General features: G+C 47.4%; 1 protein-coding gene across 4 annotated transcripts in view; it reads left to right on the forward strand.

Annotated features, from left to right (window-relative positions):
- Positions 1 to 21,854, forward strand: part of LOC140425488 (collagen alpha-6(VI) chain-like) — a 175,389-nt gene that overhangs the window by 144,608 nt on the left and 8,927 nt on the right. For all 4 annotated transcript variants that reach the window (XM_072509806.1, XM_072509808.1, XM_072509805.1 and 1 more), the window contains exons 25-30: positions 1,472 to 1,504; positions 1,592 to 1,628; positions 2,601 to 2,615; positions 2,716 to 3,209; positions 13,095 to 13,194; positions 16,052 to 16,720. In XM_072509806.1, coding sequence (XP_072365907.1) covers positions 1,472 to 1,504; positions 1,592 to 1,628; positions 2,601 to 2,615; positions 2,716 to 3,209; positions 13,095 to 13,194; positions 16,052 to 16,720 — 1,348 coding nt within the window. The remainder of the gene's footprint in view (positions 1 to 1,471; positions 1,505 to 1,591; positions 1,629 to 2,600; positions 2,616 to 2,715; positions 3,210 to 13,094; positions 13,195 to 16,051; positions 16,721 to 21,854) is intronic.

The following is a 21,854-nucleotide window of genomic DNA, read 5'->3' on the forward strand; positions in this document are numbered from 1 at the left end:
AGGTTATTATTATTGGAAATAGTGTCTGATTTATACTGTTTTGAGGGTGTGTGTGGAGCAGTGAGGCTGGATAGAACGTCAGTGATAGGTGCAGATTGGCAAAGATGTCGTGGACAGAAAGACAAAAGCAATTTATTGGGGGTGATTAAGGCTAAGAATAGTGTTGATAGTGGCCAAAGAGATTAGAATGTGTTAAAGGCAGAACAAAGGCAAGCAGTGTGTCAAAGGGCAACTAGGAACAGGGAGTCGATGGTCCGAGTGGGGCGGGGGAGGGGGGGACAGTAGTGAGGGAAAAACAGGTCAATGGAAGAAATTAAAATAAATTGATAGAAGGGCAGCACGGTGGCACAGTGGTTAACACCGGGACCACGGCGCTGAGGACCCGGGTTCGAATCCCGGCCCTGGGACACTGTCCATGTGGAGTTTGCACATTCTCCCCGTGTCTGCATGGGTTTCACCCCCACAACCCAAAGATGTGCATGTTAGGTAGATTGGCCATGCCGAATTGCCCCTTAATTGGAAAAAAAAATTGGGTACTCTAAATTTTTTTAAAAAGGGGGAAAAAAAATTGATAGAAATAAAAATGGAGTGAAGGTGGAGGAGAGAGTTCAAATCTGAAATGTTGGACTCAATGTTAAGTCCGGAAGGCTGTAACGTGCCTAATCGGAAGATGAGGTGCTGTTCCTCCAGTTCCTCCAGCCGCCATGGCACAAAAGCCACGATGTTCACTCTGTTGCGTTTCTGACTACTTTTACTCCAGAATGTTCAATCATATCTAGCCCAATGATTAGCCAACTTTTAGGTTCACCAACAATGGGGTTTTGTGCTTCTGCTAGGAAGCACTCAGTGAGGACAGTGTCTCTGAGTTCACTTGAGACTTTAAATTTTGAACTGTTTCTCAGAACCTGCCTTTGGAGTTACCAGTGAGTAAAATTCACTGTTCACTGACAAATTACATTGGACATACTTGTAACTAAACTTTATATAGACGCCAATTAGCTCCTGAAATACTTTACTGTTGCTACTGGATGGAGCTTTTCATAGATAGAATTTATAGTGCAGAAGGAGGCCATTTGGGCCATCGGGTCTGTAGTGGCCCTTGAAAAGAGCACCCTACCTAAGCCCATGCCTCCACCCTATCGCCGCAACCCTACCCAACCATTTTGGACATTAAGGGCAATTTAGCATGCCAATCCAGCTAACCACATCTTTGGACTGTGGGAGGAAACCAGAGCACCGGAGGAAACCCATGCAGACAGGGGGAGAACGTGCAAACTTCACACAGTGACCTAAGCCGGGAATCAAATCTGGGACCCTGGCGCTGTGAAGCAACAGCCCGAACCACTGTGCTACCGTGCCCTCCACACTTCTTTATCATTCGAATGTTTCAGTTACCTTTCTACCCCAATGGTCTGTAAATATAAATGAAGACATTTGATTTTACTCTAAAGCTAATTTTTGCTCATTCCAGGGCCCCAAAGGACTACCAGGCGCTTCATTCATGGTGCGTAAACTATATGTATCAATAGATATTGAATCTGACAATTTATACTGTTTGTTCAATGTTTTAAATTTCATGTTTTCTTTACAGCCATGTGATCTCATATCAACTGTGCGAGCTAACTGTCGTAAGTGTATCTTTTAAATGTTGCAACCGTGTAGGTTTAGTTACATTTGTTCCGAACAGGAGCTTTCCATCAAATATTTTAAATGATTGACCAAATAACACAGAGAGTGAATTGTAATATCCCGCACAGAACCTATGGGGTGGGAATGTTTGTCTTCCCCATGCTCCTTGGGGAGTGCGAGCTCCCCCGCTCGGGGCAGAGTATCTCAATTAACCCCTGTATATAAGGTCATCCAGCAAGGCACCAAACTCAGCTGGAACCCGGTATCATATTTCATGACAAGTTAAGTGATGATATGTCCATTAGGTAGACATTGTAATCATTGAGAAAGCGGAATATTTGCCATTAATAATGTGCACAGTTCAATGGGCAGGTGAAAGGAAGTTAATAAAGCAGTGGTTTATTGAAACTGGAGATTGCGGTCCATGATTTTATCTTGAGCAATGTATCTTTCTGTGTTGAACAAAATTCTCACTGCATCAATTTCTTTCCATAGATATCCTGCTAAACTTGTTTCCATAAATCCCCAGTGAAAAATCAGTGACCAAAATCAATTCTAAAAGATAAAGTTATGGGGCATGATTTTCCACCCCACGGTGTGTTTTCTGGCGATGGAGGTACCACCATTGGCTGTCAGCGGGATTTCCTGTCCTGCCGATGTCTACGGCATTTTCCGTGGCTCACCCATCCCCGCCGGTGAGAATGACCCGAAAATCCTCTCGAAGCTGTTGTGTCCATGACAGACTAATGCAGGAGATGAATAACATTTGGCTCACCACACTTACAAGTGAAGTTATAAATCAGCCTCTTGTACAAATTAGCAAACTGCACCGAAATTTTCCAAAACCACAACCCCTGAACAAACGAATTTACGTTCTAGCAGCTTAATACTGATGGCATATGGGTCAAATTTTAAATAGTGTGCCCTCAATCATTAATTCTCTTTTTTATCCCCTCTTTTCTTTCCTGTAGCTTGTTGTTCACAAAGTAAGTAACAATCATTAAGCATTGCAACAACCATAGTTTTAAACTGATCTGTTGCTTAAATGGTGTTCTTAATCACTAACAGCTTTTTGCATTTTTCCAGGGAGAGGAGAGTGCCCTGCGTACCCCACTGAGCTGGCTTTTGCTCTGGATATGTCTACCGACGTCACACTTGCTGCATTCGAAAGGATGAAGGAAATTGTAATTAATTTACTGCAGCATATTAACATTGCCGAAAGTAACTGTCCCACCGGAGCTCGTGTGGCGGTTCTTACCTACAATAATGTCGCAAGGCCTTTCATCCGATTTTCAGACTTTAGGAAAAAACAGTTACTTCTGCAAGAAATAGAAGAGCTGGGGCATGAACGATCAACCAGAAGGCGGAATATCGGCGTTGGTATGCAATTTGTTGCAAGAAATACTTTTAAACGGATTCGCAGTGGTATCCTCATGAGGAAAATAGCTGTGTTTCTCACTAACGGAGGGTCCAAAGACACCAACGCCATAGCTGTAGCTGCCTCACAATTTAGTGCTTCAGACATTATTCCAGTTATCATCGCCTTCAAAGACATCCCAGAAATAAAACGAGCTTTTAAGGTGAGAAAACAATTTGTTCAATTGTTTCATTCCATTACAAGGGGTAGAATGACTCATCAACTTGAATACTCAGAGGAATGTACAAGGGACAACTTCTTCATGTGTCAATATATGGTGCTTAGAAGTTCCAAGCATGTATGGGAAGGCAGTGGCGTAATTGTCACTGGACTAGTAATCCAGAGACCAGGGTAATGTTCAGGAGATTAGGGTTCGAATCCCACCATGAATTTAATAAAAATCTGGAATTGGAAGTCTAATGACAATCACAAAACCATGGATGAATTTTAAAAAGTGACGCAGTAAACCTGCACTTTCTTAGCATATTGTTAGCCTTACATTCACAAAATCACAGAATATTATTGTGCAGAAGACACTTTGACCCATCGAGTCTGCACCCATGCATGAAAGGCCCTGACCTGCCCACCTCATCCCAAGGCCCATAGCCTTGAATGTTATGGATGCCAAATCCTCGTCCAGGTACATTTTAAAGGATGTGAGGCATCCTGCCTCTACCATCCTCCCAGGCAGTGCATTCCAGACCGTCACCACTCTGGAAAAAAACGTTTTTCCTCAAACCCCCTCTAAACCTCCCACCTCTCACTTTGAACTTGTAACTGGCCCTTCAACTAAGAGGAACAGCTGCTCCCTATCCACCCTGTCCATGCCTCTCATAATCTTGTACACCTCAATCAGGTTACCCCTTAGTCTTCTCTGCTCCAGAGAAATCAACCCAAGTCTATCAACCTCTTTTAATACCTTAAATGTTCCATCCCAGGCAACATTCTGGTGAATCTTCTCTGCATCCCCTCGAGTGCAATCACAGCCTTCCTATAATGTGGCGACCAGAATTGTATACAGTACTCCAACTGTGGCCTCACCAAAGTTCCATACAGCTGCATCATGACCTCCCTGCTTTTGTAATCTATGCCCGATTGATAAAAGCGAATGTTCCATATACCTTTTTCATTACCCTAATAACCTTCTCTTCAGGGCAGCACGGTAGCACAAGTCAGGCAGCATGGTAGCACAAGTGGATAGTACTGTGGCTTCACAGCGCCAGTGTCCCAGGTTCAATTCCCGCTGGGTCATGTCTGTGCGGAGTCTGCACGGTCTCCCCGTGTCTGCGTGGGTTTCCTCCGGATGCTCCGGTTTCCTCCCACAGTCCAAAGGCATGCAGGTTAGGTGGATTGGCCATGCTAAATTGCCCTTAGTGACCAAAACGGTTAGGAGGGGTTATTGGGTTACGGGGATAGGGTGGAAGTTAGGGCTTCAGTGGGTCGGTGCAGACTCGATGGGCCAAATGGCCTCCTTCTGCACGGTATGTTCTATGTCTATGTCTATGTTCTGTCTTCAGAGATCTGTGGATAAACAAGCCAAGGTCCCTTTGTCTTCAGAACTTCCCTGTGTCAGACCTTTCATACTATACTTCCTTGTCAAATTACTCCTTCCAAAGTGTAACACCTCCCACATTTAAGGGTTAAATGCCATCTGCCAATTATCCGCCTATTTGACCATCCCGACTATATCATCCTGTATCCCAAGATACTCAACCTCACTGTTAAACAGTCAGTCAACCTTTGTGTCATCCGCAAAAGTACTGATCCTACCCCCCACATAGTCATCTATGGTCATTTATATAAATAACAAATAATAGGGGACCCAGCACGGATTCCTGTGGTACACCTTGGTAACTGCCTTTCAGACACTAAAGCAGCCGTCTATCATCACCCTCTGTCTCCTACCGCTAAGCCAATTATGAATCCACCTTATCAAATCACCCTGTATCCCATGTGCACTTGCCTTCTTAGTAAGTCTCCCATGTGGGACCTTGTCAAAGGCTTTGCTGAAATCCATGTAAACTACATCAACTGCACCACCCTCACCTACACACTTGGTTATGTGCTCAAACAATTCAATCAAATTTGTTAGGCAAGACCTCCCTCTGACAAAGCCTTGCTGACTATCCCTGATCAAACCTTGTCTCTCCAAGTGGAGATAGATTCTCTCTTTCAGCATCTTCTCCAGTAGTTTCCCGACCATTGACGTGAGACTCACTGGTCTGTAGTTCCCTTGCCTGTCTCTACAATGTTTGTTAAACAGTGGGACCACATTAGCTGTTCTCCAATCCTCTGACACCTCCCCTGTGGCCATAGAGGGATTAAAAATATGGGTCAGAGCCCCTGTAATCTCCTCCCTCACCTCCCACAACAGCCTGGCACACAATTCAGCCACACCTGGAGATTTGTCCACTTTTAAGCCCGCCAATACCTCCAATACCTTGTCACTCCCTGTGAAAATTTGCTCAAGAACCTTAAAATCTCTCCCCCCGAGTTCTATGTATATCTCCTCATTCTCTTGGGTGAAGACTGATATGAAATATTCATTCAACACTCTAGCAATGTCCTCTGGCTCCATCCATAGATTTCCCCCCTTGGTCCTTAATGGGCCCTATTCGTTCCCTGGTTATCCTCGTCCATTTATATACTTGTAGCATATCCTGGGATTTTCCGCCTTTTATCAGCCAGAGCTTTCTCATATCTCCTTTTTGCTCTCCAAATTGATTTCTTAAGCTCCATCCTGCACTTTCTGTGCTCCATGAAAGCCTCTGCCGACTTGCTCCTCTTTTACTTGTTAAAAGTCTCTCTTTTCCTGCTCATCGTATCCTGAATCTCTCTGGTCATCCACGGTTCTCTAAGTTTGTTACACTTTCCAATTACCATAGAGGGAACATATTGGGCCTGTACCTCCCCATTTCATCTTCGAACCTCTCTCCCCCCCCCCCCCCCCCCCCGAACTGCTCTTCTGTAGATTTCCCCACACGTAACTCTTTCCAGTCTACCTTGGCCAGATCCTGCCTTATTTTGTTAAGATCTACTCTCCCCCAATCCAAAACCATTTTTTGCTACTTGTCTATTTCTTTGCCCATAACAATTTAAATGTAACCATGTTGTGGTCGCTATCACTAATATGCTTCCCCACCAACACATAACCCATCTGCCTGGCTTCATTCCCCAGAATTAGACCCAACACTGCACCATTCCTTGTTGGACACTCTACATATTCAGCTAAAAAGTTCTCCTGTATGCATTGTAAGAAGTCTACTTCATCTAAGCCCTTAACACGATGGTTATCCCAATTAATTTTGGGAAGTTCAAATCACCTAACATGATTACCCTCTTAATATTTTTACACCCCTCCGCGAATTGCGCACATATTATCTCCTCAATTTCCCGCTGACTATCTGTGAGTCTATAATAAGCAGCGAGCAACCTAGCTCTCCCTTTTTTATTCCTAAACCCTACCCGCAAAACTTCATTTGATGCCCCTCCAAGATATCATCTCTCCTCACTACTGTAACTGCCTCCTTAACTAATAATGCAATGCCACCCCCTCTTTCACCCCCTCCTCTGACTTTCTTGAAGATTCTATATCCCGGGATGTTGAGCTGCCAATCCTGTCCCTCCCTCAACCACGTCTCCGTGATGGCTACTGTATCACAATTCCACGCGTCAATCCTCACCCTTGACTCATCCGTTTTACCTGTAATACTCGTGGCATTGAAGTAGAGTCCATCCAGCCTTATCTTGGTATAATTTGTTGCAGGCTCCTTTATCTAGGCAGCCACTCCTTTTTCTTTCAACTGTTCAACTTCAGCTGGTGGATGATGCCAGTTATTATTTACCCTTTATAATGCCATACAGATTATTTCTGTTATCTCTCCTTTTGTTGCTACCTGTATTCTCTTGACAGCACTATGGGCTGGATTCTCCGATTTTCAGGCTATGTCCTGACGCCGGCGTGGGAACGGTGGGGTTTTACGACTGAACAATCGATGCAAAACAGCCACCGATCGTCCGTCTGTAGGAGGGCTAGCAGGCAGGCAGCTTGGAGCACCCGGCTCCAGCTGCGCGTGGTTGCGCATGTGCACGGTGGTGGCCTCCAGCGGCCGCGGCGTGGGACATGACGCCGGCCGCCCGCGGACCCGGCCTGCCAAATAGGGCAGCAGCGAGCTCCCCACCCCACGCCAGCGGCACCTTGCAAAACCACGATTTACACGTATTTAAATGAAATAAACAGGCTGGAAGCCTGATTCTCCACCATCCCCCCATTATGCTCCACCCCTCACAGCCGGGAGTCACACGGGTGTTGATTTACAAGTGGAGCCCAGGCGCCATGGCTGTTGCGGGGGAACAAGGAGGTCAGGAAACCTTTTAAACTTTTCAGGCTTGCTGGGGTGCAAGCCTGGACCTCGGGAAGTAACGGGGAACGGCTTGGTGGCATGTGTGTGCATTCGGGGTGCCCTGGTTGAGACTCCCATTGCTGTTATAAATTCATTGAACCCACCCCCGAGCTGCAACTTACAGGCTCCTGGTTGTCAACTCCTCTCATAGCAAATGCCTCACCAGTGACACTGTCAGCTAGCCCAGCACTGAGGATCACGAGATGTCCCCAAGTCTTGCCTGTCCACCGCACCCCTGATCCCATCCATCCCGCCTCCGGTTAGGAAACCTGGCCAACTCCCTGCCACAACATGTGTGTAAGACCCAGGCCCCACATAACACTGCAGCCAAGGACCCAGCAAATGTACACTTCCCTTGCTCACGGCTTTCTGTAGGCTCTGCCCGCACTCTAATCTCTTAGCGTGGAGACGACTGCCTGCACAGTATGAACATCTCCACCACACAACCAGTTGCCACCTCTTAATGGGAGAGCACCCCCACTCAGAGAAACAGGATATGGTCACAGAAACTACCGCTAACATTGGTTTGCGGCCACCCTGTTGGCAAGGATTAGTGGTGAAGATAGAGGCTCCCCACATCACAGGCCGGGAGGCCAGACACTGATGAAGACAGAAATGCAGTGCAGACTATTTCATCTCGAAGGGTCGAGGCGGCCTGGGGAAGGCAGGGGCGGGGGGGAACATGTTGAGGCTCATCCTGTAACCTGGTGACACTGTATGGTCAAGGAAATTCTCATCTTGCTGACAGTACTGTCCCTCCCCTCCCCTCCTGCACAGACATGGGGCAGGATTCCCCAATAATGGGGCTATGTCCCTTGTCCAGTGTCAAAACGCAGGAGTTTCACTCTGGATTTCCCAGAGTGATTTTCCTACCTGAAGGGGGCTAGCAGAGCCCCAGAGTACTCCACGCAGCTTTGCCTGCCGATACGGGCCCTGCACTTCCGGTTGGGAGCCCGCACATGCATACGACGGCGGAGCGGCACCAAAAATATAGGCCCCCCGAGATCGCCCGCGCCCACGGATCAGTGGCCCCCGATCGCTCCCTGTGGCCCCCCGCCCCCCAGTGAAGGATCCCCCCGCGTGTGAGTCCGCAGCCACCGATGACCTTTCGTGACAGGCAAAACGTGGTTAGAACCACGCCGTCGGGAACTAGGCCAGTTTTCTCCGGTGAATCGTTGCGGGGGGGGGGGTCTCTGTCAATGAGAATCGCGTGAACGGCATTGTGCCGGTTTTCAGCGTCAACACCCATTCTCCGCCCCCGCGCCGATCGCAGAATTCCGCCCATGGATTTCGACTATAGCCAGCAATGCTGGCTATCTACCTGGCCACTGCTGCTGTCGCAGATGCATGATGATGAGAGTCTTAGGATCAGCCCAGGGAAGACCCGTCATGAGAGGAGCCTGCCCCTGAACAACAGGAGTCAGCCAGTGAGGCTCAAGTGTCGGTTGTCGACCAGGCCGAGGAGGAGGAGGGGCCATATCAGACCACGTGTATACCACTGGCACTTGCCCTTTCATTAGAACATTACAGCGCAGTACAGGCCTTTCAGCCCTCGATGTTGCGCCGACCTGTGAAACCGATCTAAAGCCCGTCTACACTATTCCCTTATCAGAAGCTGGTGGTCCATGTGCATGGCTGACAACGCCGGCTCGCCAGGGAGACTGTGCCACCTCAACTTCTATGTATTCAGCTTATTTCATGACTCACGCGGGGACCTGTGTGAGGTCGCCCAAATGTTCGCACAAAAGTGTATTGGCGCTGTCACGATGTCCTATGCACCCAGGCATCGACATGCATCACCTTTAACCTGGTAAAGCCCAATAGGATGCCAAGGCTGCTGAATTTGCTGTCATTGCTGTCATGCCTCAGGTCCAATAGCCAAACGATGGCACACATGTCGCCCTCCGAGCATCGGTTCGACATGGGGTGCCAATTTATCAATAAGAAAGGCTTCCATTCCATGAATATGCAGTTGGTGTGCAACCAGCACCTGTATATCAAGCACATCTGTGCCTAAAATCAGGGAGCGTGCCCACGCATATCTCCTGGCACACTTGTTGGTTCCCAGAACCTTTGAGACGCTGCATCAGGGTTGGCTGGTGGGCGTCAAGGCTTACCCACTGATGCCATGACTAATGCCACCTGTGCAGAGTTCACAGACCGAGGCAGAGAACATTTATAATGACGCTTACATTCTGGAACCATCGAGTGGTACATCAGCGTTTAGAAAATACACTTCCGTTGCCTGGACCGTTCTGGTGATGCTCTCTAAATTAATCTCCCGAGAGTCTCGAGCATTGTGTTGGCCTGCAGGAGGTATGCCTGCTGCATATCCCATGACATCAAGTGACAGCGGGAAGACATGCCGGAAGAAGAGTGGCAGGCCTCCTCTGATGAGGAGGGCAATTATGGTGTCCAGGAGGATCGTAGAGCCTGAGCTGACAGTGCAGGCCGCCAATGCGTGATCCAGGGCCACCACACACACAGAACCTCATAACCTCCAGATTTATCAACTCGGAGACCTGGCTACCAGCAGCTATGCCACTTTGACCCAAATCAGGGGTGGGTGGGTGGAGATGGTGAACGGGTACGGCTCATTCACTGGGGATGCTGTCATACAAGGCGGGCTCACACTGCTGCCCCCATGCTCTGCCACTTCTCGGTGAGGGTGTAACCATGTGGGAGGCTCAGTGTCATGGGGACCCTGTGCTGCCCTTGGCATTCATCCTTTGAGAACCTGTACGTGGATGTGCCTGGCCAACATTCGAGTGTCACTGGTGATGATATGTTCTGTTCTGCTCGCTGCCCAGCAGATGCGCCAGTATTAGGTGGGGGGCAGGGGGGTATTTAGAAGGCTCAAGGTCGGAGGGGGGGATTTAGAAGAGCTGAGGCCGCCACAGTTGGGGGGTGGGGGGGGGCGAGCCGTTCCGCTGGCTGGGGGGGCTTCGGTGGGGGCTGGGGGGACTGGCGAGGGGTGATCTGGGGGTGGCGAGGGTGGTTACAGGGGGGCACTATCTGGCAGGCCAGGTCCATGCGTGGCCGGCGCCATGTTGTACGGTTGTCGCCATGTGCATGCGCGGCCATGGAACCGGCAATTCTCCAGTCGTTTCTGTTGGGAACACTTGCTGGCTTTATCTACCATACTTGGATTTCAATTCACCTGCACCAGATCCCCTTTCAACTCAAAACAATTTGCCCTCCTCCATTTGAATATTTTCACATTCGATTTTCTTTTTCCATAGCTACCCTTTACTTTATCAACTGATCTATATAATGCACCAAAGCCTTGGAAGATAGTTTATCTTCTTTCTACTAGTTACCGACTGGCAAGGCTTTGTGTTATCAGATTTACAAAGCACACCACACACCTCTGTGAAATATCACTGCTCGCTTTTTCCCTGGCAGAACATATATCGTTTATTACCTCTCTCCATTCTGTTGCAAATCAAATATTCAATGCATCGAGACAAATTAACCAGCATTCCAAGTATAATACATTTTAATAATAATAATAAATAATCTTTATTTTCACAAGTAGGCTTACATTAACACTGCAATGAAGTTACTGTGAAAGCCCCTAGTCGCCACACTCCGGCACTTGTTCGAGTACACAGAGGGAGAATTCAGAATGTCCAAATTACCTAACTGCACGTCTTTCGGGACTTGTGGGAGGAAACCGGAGCACCCGGAGGAAACCCACGCAGACAACATGCAGACTCTGCACAGACAGCGACCCAAGCCGGGAATCGAACATGGGACCCTGGCACTGTGAAGCAACAGTGCTAACCACTGTGCTACTGTGCCACCCATTTTCTTGAATCCCCTTATCAACTTGATGAGCTTTTTTTTTTACAAATCATTGAGGTCAATCTTACCTAAAAAGTTGTGCATTTGAAACTGTTGCAGAATTATACAAGGTGAAGAATAGAAACCATGGGCAGAATTTAATGGGCCTCCACCAGTAGGTTTGCAGGCGAGGGTCTGGGCCTAAAATTACCACTCGTAGCCTTACAGCTACACTCCCACATGCCCATAACCAGTCCTCAATTTTACTGGGCATAGGCAAGGCCTGGGGTGGCTCTCCCTCAGGCCCCAGTCGAGACTGTGAAGTGTCTAATCACTGGCCACTTAAGGGCAGCTTCCTGAGGCCGACGGGAGGTGAAGAATAGTTTGAGGGCAAGCCTAGAAGCTTAGACCTCTGGCAAGAAGAGGGGAGCCACCACCCCTACTAACCCCCCATTTCCTCCCTCCCCTCTAGGTGCTTGCTCCCCCCCCCCCCCCATTCCCTCCAACCTCCCCAACATCATGACCCAAAACCCCTCTCCGTTCCACCCACTGTTGCCGGTAACTCTCCTCCCATCCCCGCCACAACGCTGCCAGCACTTACCTCCATTCTGGTTCATGGACATTGTATCTTGGGGTCGAGGGGTAGTACCCAGCAGTGACAATCACTCCAGGTTGCATTGCTGGACTGGTCAATCTGATCGGCTGGCAGTTCTCTGAGGCGCGATCTCCTCTCCTCTCCTCAGAGTGTTAAATGGCTGAGGGTCAGTCTACATCAGTGGGGACACATTCGCCACTGAATCTTCAGGTGGCAGGGCAGGAATCCCACCACCCATTAAATTCTGCCCTAGATCCTTCCAATCAATTCTCTTCCCGCACCATTATTAAAATATTAATGTTTTCTGATTTTTGTTTTCTGATTTTTGCATTTATTTCAATTCATTTAACCAAGGTCGATACTGAAGCCACAGCTCAAGTAATTGTATATTTTTGCCTATATGAAAAACAGCTCAGAAAATTAGAACAATATTTGTGTCATTTCATGTTGCATTAAGCTATATTGGTTCTGTAAATGTGTTGGGCTCCAAATCAGAGACCACAAGGACTATAATGAACAGCAGATTATTCTGTAATTTAGCAGCTTCTTCAACAATTGTTTTCTGTCCGCACTCCCTGGGCTAACTAACGTCCGATATCTCAACATGTGATCTCTTACACAATGCGTCATCACGTAATCACACGATTTCTTCACGTTGATTTAAAACTGTTTGTTGATATGTTTACTAATAATTCACTGTACTTTATTTTGCAATTATTTTATCATAGATTATCATAGAATTTACAGTGCAGAAGGAGGCCATTCGGCCCATCGAGTCTGCACCGGCTCTTGGAAAGAGCACCCTACCCAAGGTCAACACCTCCACCCTATCCCCATAACCCAGTAACCCCACCCAACACTAAGGGCAATTTTGGACACTAAGGGCAATTTATCATGGCCAATCCACCTAACCTGCACATCTTTGGACTGTGGGAGGAAACATGAGCACCCGAAGGAAACCCACGCACACACGGGGAGGATATGCAGACTCCGCACTGACAGTGACCCAAGCTGGAATCGAACCTGGGACCCTGGAGCTGTGAAGCAATTGTGCTATCCACAATGCTCCCGTGCTTTATCTTATACCAATACATGTTAAATAATTAGTTGCAGTATCTCAGACTTTATGATCTTCTGCTCTAATTTGTCTATGATTTCTGGGCGGAACATATGACATGATTTTATTAATATCACTTTCAAAATATTAATGTTTTCTGATTTTTGTTTTCTGATTTTTGCATTTATTTCAATTCATTTAACCAAGGTCGATACTGAAGCCACAGCTCAAGTAATTGTACTGCCAAGTCAGCAACGAGCCTCCAAAGAATTGTTGCACCGATTCCTCTTGTGCACATTGTGCTTTGGTAGGATTTTTAAATGAACTTCTATGATGCGGACGGAGCACCTGAAATGATTTTCATTCGAACTTGGAATGAATTTACAATAAAAATGTGTAAACCTCTGCTGAAGTTGGAGTCCCTGCACTCCAGTGCAAATGTCAGAGGCAACCCTGCCTCCCCTTGGCTTGCCTGCCCGACTTTAATGTTTTGGCCAACAATTGTAATGAAGGGAGGCTTCCATTACCCAACGGGAAGAATTCCTGCCTGATAGAGCTGCTGGCCATTCGGACACCGACAGCTCTCCAAGGCTGGCAGAGTGTGGGTGGGGCAGGGGAGGACATGTCAGAGAGGTCAGGGAGGGGGGTTGGAGGCAGAAAGGGATGATTTCGACCTCCAGTAGGACATGAATCGGTTGTGGTACCTGTATCATTGCCAGCACTAAGATGGGCTAAATATGGCCAAAGGTCACATCCTTGATTCCCTAGTTTCTGTTGTTCAGTTATTGACTTTCTTTTTGTGGTTGCTTGGTGACATCTGGGTTAGAAAGTTGTGGGGTCAATCCCCAAATGAAGACTTAAGTACCCAAACGGGAGTATATGATGCTGTAAAGTGCTCCCAGTGTTGTGCTGTGGGAGAATAACAGAACCCACAAACCCTGTCTACAAGGTATAAGTCAGGAGTGTAATGGAATAGTCTCCACTTGCCTGGATGAGTGCAGCTCTAACAACTTCTAAGAAGCTTGACACCATCCAGGACAAAGCAGCCCACTTGATTGTTCCCTCTTCCATAAACATTCAATCACTCCACCACCAACGAATAATGACAGCCGTGTATACCATCTACAAGATGCACTGCAGGAACTCTAAATTCTATGATCTATGAACTCGCCAAAGTTCCTTAGGCAGCACCTTCCAAGCCTACAGCCACTACCATCTTGAAGGACAGGAGCAGCAGATACCTGGGAACCCCACCACCTGGAGATTACCCTCCAAGTCACTCACCATCCTGGCTTGGAAATATATCGCCGTTCATTCACTTTCACTGGGTCAAGATCCTGGAACTCCCTCCCTAACAGCACAGTGGATGTACCTATACGTCAGGAACTTCAGTGGTACGTCAGGAACTTCAGTGGTTCAAGAAGGAAACTCACAACCACCTTAGGGCAAATAGGGATGGGCAATAAATGCTGACCTAACCAGTGATGTCCACATCCCATAAATGGATTTTTAAAAATTGCACAGCTGGAGATGCTGTGCTTCAGATGTGATGGGTGTGTGTAAGGATATTGCTGCATTCCATTTAAACATCTCAAACTGATCAGGACCTTCAGAAAGTGCTTCAAGATTTTGATGTGAAAACTATAGGAACATAGCATCTGTTAGGAAAACAAAGGTAGTTTTAAGGGATTTATATTTGTATTGGTAAACATTATAAATAAGGGCCGAGATTTTCCGTTTGGGAGACTAAGGCGGAAGTCTCCAATAGTTGCGATTCACTTTTCCCACCGGCAGCACATCCCCACCCATGGTTTTCCCAGCGGAGTGGGATGGCTACACTGGGAAACCTCATAAACAAGTGATAGGAAGACAGCATTCTGCTGCCAGCGAATGATGCGCCGTCGAGAAACATGGGGCTGGGGGACCCGGCAGAACTGAATAGCGTGCAATTATCATTCTCATTGGGGGCGCTACTCATCCATGATTCAGGACACGCAAATGGGCCAACACTCTGTCCACTTGATTTGAGAGCAATTCCCATTGCCGTCTGATTCGCTGGGGCCAGGATTAGGGTTGAAGATTCTGACAAGCTGGAGCTGCCTATAAACACTCCCCTCACCTCATTCCAGCCAAGACGATGGCACAAAGGAGTATCCAAAATTGTGATCGTCAATCGGGCGGAGAATGGATTCCGACGTCGGAATTGGTGCGGGCGCCAGTTTGACGCCGGTCCTCCATGCCCCGCCCCCTCCAAACCAGCATCATCGGTACGCGCGCCGCCCATCAGTTCAACACCGTTGCTGCGTCATCGGCCGGCCCACCCATGATGCTCCACCCCCCGATGGGCTGTGTTCCCGATGGTGCGGCCACGTGTGGTCCCAAGCGGTCGGGAACCCGACGTGCCACCTGTGGACATTATCCAGCGCCGCCACACTCAGCCAGGATCCGTGCCGTTGGCCAGGGGGGTTGGGGCCTCTGATACAGATGTGGGGTGGCCTGGGGATGGGCTGTGGGGTCAAAGTTGACGGGTAAGTGTTCGCGCACAGGTGCCATGTTTTACGGCGTGACCGGTACAGGTTATCAGCCGTGCGCATGCGTGGCCTGGGACCCGGCCATTCTCTGGCAGTTTTCGGTGCGATCTGCAGGAGTTTCACTCGGCACTGGTGCTAGCCCCTCACCTGTCCCTGAATCGGTGAGGGGTTTGCGCCGATTTCCAGCCACGAAAGACCACACATGCTCCATTGGCGCCAACACTTAGTCTCAGAAACGGAGAATCCAGCCCACGACCTGTTGAGCCAGGGTTCAATTCTGGGATCTTTCCATTCAGTTAGAACATCAAATGGGATCGTGCCACATTATATAAATGTAAATTGTGTTACTGTCAAGAGCATGCTGTTCTTTATTTATTTTGTATGCACCCTTAGTATTGTTGTGAAGCAGATTGTTTTGCACTAATTCTCAGCGGCTGAAATGTAAATCTAGAGTGGGTCCCGAAGCAACTGTCCTCCCCAGGAGATTTCAGCCTGCTTCGCCAAGAGGTGATATTGTGCCATGACTCTGGAGTTCCATTAACTCAACATGAAGCTAAGCCAGTTGTAACATTTTCATCACTTTGTAGAGGAAAAGTTATAAAATGTAAACAAAGAATTTTTTTTCTTTTATAGATCAATGTGAACCATATGACCTGTGTCTCAGAGATGCCCAGCCATCCATTCTCCCAGTAAACCTGGACATAGCTTTCATTGTTGATGACTTACAGCAAATGGAATCTACTCAATCAGAAACAGTTCAGCGTTTCTTAACCTCAATGGTTAACACATTCCTAAGTTCAACAGAACCGAAAGCCTCTGATCTTCATCCCCGGGTGGCCCTGGTACAGCCCCCACCAGATTCCGCTCCAAGGTATGGGAAAGATCCATTTAACCTGGAGTTTAGTGTTCTGGATTACACCACAAAAACATTGAAGAAGAGGCACATCCAAGACTCGTTCAGTCAGCTCGAGGGTTCCTCTGGCATTGGCAATACCATTGAATGGATCTTGAAGAATTTCTTCTCAAATCTCACAAATCAGCAAACCTACAAGGTTATCTTTACGATATTCTCAGGGGAAACGAGTATTGATGAGAGGAAATTACTGGAAATAGCACAAGAAGCCAAATGTAAAGGTTTCACAATGCTTGCACTGGCCCTTGGGGAGGTAACTAATGTCACAGTCCTGGAGGAGTTTGTCAGTTTTCCTTTTGATCAACATTTACTTCATCTGGACAGAGCCCTGGAGGCTGAGATGGAATATGCACAAAGATTTGCAGTGGCTTTTCTGAAAAACCTGGCAAGTAAGTGCAGTAATAATCTAAAGATTTATTTTTTTATTAATTAATTTGTTCAATATTAATTTTTATTCATATAACCTCAGCTAAAAACAACCTTGGTTAAACCATATGTGAAGTCACGTGAGCATTTCTGGACACCCAGCTTTTGAAAAGATATATTAGTCTTGGAGAGGGTGAAGAAAAAGTTGACCAGAATGATACCTGGACTCCAAGGGTTAAGTTGTGAGATGAAATTACACAAACTATTTATATTCCCTGGAATTTAGAAGGTTATGGTGTGATTTGATCAAAGTCCGTCACAGCTATCTGGACTATAGCTCTTCGCACCCTAGACCCTGTAAGGACTCCATCCTTTTCTCTCAGCTCCTTCGCCTCCGTCGCATTTGTTCCGACGATGCCTCTTTCCAAAGTGGTGCTTTGAAAATGTGTTCCTTCTTCCTCAATGTGATTTCCCACCTACAGTTGTGGACAGGGCCCTCAACAGTATGCAGTCCATCTCCCACACCACTACCCTCGACCCCTCCCCTCCCTCCATAAACAAGGATAGAGTCCCCCTCGTTCTCACATTTCACCCACCAGCCTCCGTATGATCCTCTGCCATTTTCGCTAACTCCAGCATGATGCCACCACCAAACACATCTTCCCTTCACTCCCTCTGTCAGCATTCCGTTTCCTTCGAGATAATCTAGTCCACTCCTCCACCGTACCCAACACCTCTCCCATCTCCCATGGCACCTTCCCATGCAATCACAGAAGGTGTGATGTGGAGATGCCGGCGCTGGACTGGGGTGAGCACAGTAAGAAGTCTTACAACATCAGGTTACAGTCCAACAGGTTTGTTTCAAATCACTAGCTTTCGGAGCGCTGCTCCTTCCTCAGGTGAATAAAAAGGTATTGTAGAGATCTACCATGCGGATCTAGTGTAGGCTTGCAACACTAAAACTCAGTAGAAATTTGAGTTACACTTCTCGGATGCAAATAAGAATCTTTTATTGCCTCTACGTGATTACAATTGAGAGAAACTTAAATCTATTCTCAATAAAGTCCGGCTAGTAAAAGAACTTGAAGAGAAGTAACTTATAAACAAGTTAACTTTCAAAATAATACAGAAATGGTTTCATGCTTACAGCAAAACAGCTTGCATGAAATTCAAGAGGTAGAATGGAAAAGTGGAAATAGAGATAGCGAATAGTTAGATCAAAGTATAGAGTGATCCCGTACGGACCATCATGTTTAAGGAGAATTTTATCAGTCTAAAGCCATCTGTCTACACCTCTATGTTGTCCTAATTGGTTTGGGTGAGAATCAAATACATTTGATTCGCTGGTTTACTGGTTTTCTGCTGACTTTGCTTTATCCACATTCTGGACAATGGTGCCTTCATATTGCTACGGTGCTTACTTGACCTTGATCTCGATCACTGGTACAGCTTATTTCTTACTGTCAAACTGACTTTGAAAATCTGTTCATTCGGACAATGGCTTGTTCATTTTGTCAGCAAAAATGTTGTTTTAATCTACAATTAGTTTGTGCATGTGTCAGGCTTTTGTGCTTCTGTTGAAGTTATGTGTTTTGTCATTGTCTAAGCTTATGAGTACTGAAATCCTTATTTTAAAATGGGTATTAAAACTGGGCTTTAATATTTACATTCAAATAGCCTTTTTACCTATCAGAAAATAGTTGACTACTGTCAGGTATGTTCCAGAAACATATATATACAGACAAAGTCAAAGATGCAAGACAATGCTTTGAATGCAAGCATTTGCAGGTAATTACGTCTTTACAGATCCAGAGATGGGGTAACCCCAGGTTAAAGAGGTGTGAATTGTCTCAAGCCAGGACAGTTGGTAGGATTTCACAAGCCCAGGCCAGATGGTGGGGGATGAATGTAATGTGACATGAATCCAAGGTCTCGGTTGAGGCCGTACTCATGTGCGGAACTTGGCTATAAGTTTCTGCTTGGTGATTTTGCGTTGTTGTGCGTCCTGAAAGCTGCCTTGGGGAACGCTTACCCAAAGATCAGAGGCTGAATGTCCTTGACTGCTGAAGTGTTCCCTGACTGGAAGGGAACATTCCTGCGTGGCGATTGTCACGCGATGTCCGTTCATCCGTTGTCGCAGCGTCTGCATGGTCTCGCCAATGTGCCACGCTTTGGGACACCCTTTCATGCAGAGTATGAGGTAGACAATGTTGGTCGAGTCGCACAAGTATGCACCGAGTACCTGGTGGGAGGTGCTTTCATGTGTATTGGTGGTACCCATGTCGATGATCTGGCACGTCTTGCAGAGATTGCCATGGCAGGGTTGTGTGGTGTCGAGGTCGCTGTTCTGAAGGGTGGGTAGTTTGCTGCAAACAATCGTTTGTTTGAGGTTGCGTGGTTGTTTGAAGGCAAGTAGTGGGGTTGTGGGGATGACCTTGGCAAGATGTTCATCTTCATCGTTGATGTGTTGAAGGCAGCAAAAAAGATGTCGTAGTTTCTCCGCTTCGGGGAAGTACTGGACGGTGAAGGGTACTCTGTCGGTTGTGTCCCGTGTTTGTCTTCTGAGGAGGTCGGTGCGGTTTTTTGCTGTGGTGGGTTGGAACTGTTGATCGATGAGTCGAGCGCCATATCCCATCTGTAGATGTCTGTTACACTCCTCCTCGTCTGAGCAGATCCTGTGTATACGGAGGGCTTGTCCATAGGGGATGGCTTCTTTAATGTGTTTAGGGTGGAAGCTGGAGAAGTGGAGCATCGTGAGGTTATCCATGGGCTTGCGGTAAAGCAAAGTGCTGAGGTGACCGTCCTTAATGGAGATGAATGTGTCAGAGAATGCAACCGACGTTATAGCCTAGTCCATGGTGAGTCTGATGGTGGGATGGAACTTACTGATGTCATTGCGTAGTCGTTTCAGTGATTCTGCGCCGTGGGTCCAAAGGCAAAAAATGTCACCAATATATCTGTATAATGTTGGTTGAAGGTCCTGTGCAGTGAGGAGGTCTTGTTCAAACTTGTGCATGAATATGTTGGCATATTGAGGTGCAAATTTGGTCCCCATGGCTGTTCCGTGCGTCTGGATGAAGAACTTGTTGTTGAAGGTGAAGACATTGTGATCCAGAATGAAGTGGATGAGTTGCAGAATTGCATCTGGAGATTGGCAGTTGTCGGTGTTAGCACTGAGCAATGCCAGCATCATGGGGGATGCTGGTGTCGAGTGCCGAGACATCCATTGTGACGAGGAATGTTCCTGGTTCAACTGGTCCATGGGTGTTGAGTTTCTGTAGGAAGTCCATCGTATCATGACCGAAGCTGGGCATTCCTTGTACGATGGGTTTCAAGATGCCCTCGATGTAGCCAGAGAGGTTCTCACACAGGGTCCCATTGCCTGATACAATAGGATGGCCTGGTGTGTTGGCCTTGTGTATTTTCGGGAGGCAGTAGAGATCTCCAACGCAGGGAGTACGTGGGATGAGAGCACGTAGGGTGCTTTGAAGGTCTGGATCAAAGGACTTGATCAGTCCATTGAGTTGGCAGGTGTGTTCCTTGGTCAGATCTGCAGGTAACTGTCTGTAGTGTTCCTTTGAGTTGTCGGTACACTTATTTGCAGTAGTCCATTCTGTTCAGTATGACGGTGGCCCCTCCTTTGTCTGCTGGTTTGATGATGATGTTGCTGTTGGTCTTGAGAGCGCGGATGACGTTGTGTTGTGCTTGGGTGACGTTCGGGGCTGTCTTGTCAATGCGACTGATGAATCTGGCATTGAGCATACATGTCGAGTCTAGGGCAGCGGCCTTCCGGAGGGGCCAATTCGACTCTTTCCTCTTCGGTGGCCGCACCGCAGATCTCTCGGTCTGCTGTCCCAGTTCATTGGTTGATTCATTGGGTTCGCTGTCAGCCTCTTGTGTTCTGCGGAAGAACTCCTGGAGCCTCATTCGCCTGATGAATTCCTCCGTGTATGCCGCGAGACTGATGGGGTCCATTCTGGTGGTGGTGTAGAAATTGAGCCCTCTGCTGAGGACTTCAATTTTATCTGGTTGAAGGGTGTAGGGCAGCACGGTAGCATAGTGGTTAGCACAATTGCTTCACAGCTCCAGAGTCCCAGGTTCAATTCTCGGCTTGGGTCAATGTCTGTGCGGAGTCTGCACGTTCTCCCCATGTGTGCGTGGGTTTCCTCCGGGTGCTCCGGTTTCCTCCCACAGTCCAAAGATGTGCAGGTTAGGTGGATTGGCCATGCTAAATTGCCCTTAGTGTCCAAAATTGCCCTTAGTGTTGCGTGGGTTACTGGGTTATGGGGGATAGGGTGGGGGTGTGGGCTTGGGTAGGGTGCTCTTTCCAAGAGCTGGTGCAGACTCGATGGGCCGAATGGCCTCCTTCTGCACTGCAAATTCTATGATAAGTTGACAATAGATTTCCCTGTGTTGTTTTCTATAGTGGTACCGGGGAAGGCTTGGTTGCTGCTGGTGGTGATGCCGAGTTTCTCAAGCTTCCTGTTTTTGGTGTGCATATAGGTGGTGTAGTATCGTTGTCTCATCTGTTTGGCGGTGTTCCGCAGCTGGTCTGAGCGCAGGTTGAGAATATGGCCTCTATCTTGCTTTCCACATTGCGGCATCTGCTGTAGAGCTTGTGTACGAGGTGGTTGAGGAGTGTGAGAGAGGTGCGACGGCAGAGTCTCTCAGTGTAGTCTCTGTCGACTTGAGTGGGTTTGTGATCTGTAGCCCTTTCGGGATCTTGTCTGCTTTCTTGCATCTTTGTAGAAACTTAATGTCAGTGTCTATATGCGCGATCATCTTGGAGATCCTCTCCACTTTGAGCCGGCAGTTTGCGGTGTCGATGGTAGCCATGATGTGGAGATGCCGGCGTTGGACTGGGGTGATCACAGTAAGAAGTCTTACAACAGCATGTTAAAGTCCAACAGGTTTGTTTCAAATCACTAGCTTTCGGAGCATTGCTTCTTCCTCAGGTGAATGAAGAGGTATGTTCCAGAAACATATGTTCCAGAATGAAGAGGTATGTTTCTGGAACATACCTCTTCGTTCACCTGAGGAAAGAGCAGTGCTCCGAAAGCTAGTGATTTGAAACAAACCTGTTGGACTTTAATCTGGTGTTGTAAGACTTCTTACTGTGATCACAGAAGGTGTAACACCTGCTTCTTTACCTCTTCC

This window comes from Scyliorhinus torazame, chromosome 6 (genome assembly GCF_047496885.1).
Source record: "Scyliorhinus torazame isolate Kashiwa2021f chromosome 6, sScyTor2.1, whole genome shotgun sequence".
In the NCBI taxonomy this organism is placed as follows: domain Eukaryota; kingdom Metazoa; phylum Chordata; class Chondrichthyes; order Carcharhiniformes; family Scyliorhinidae; genus Scyliorhinus; species Scyliorhinus torazame.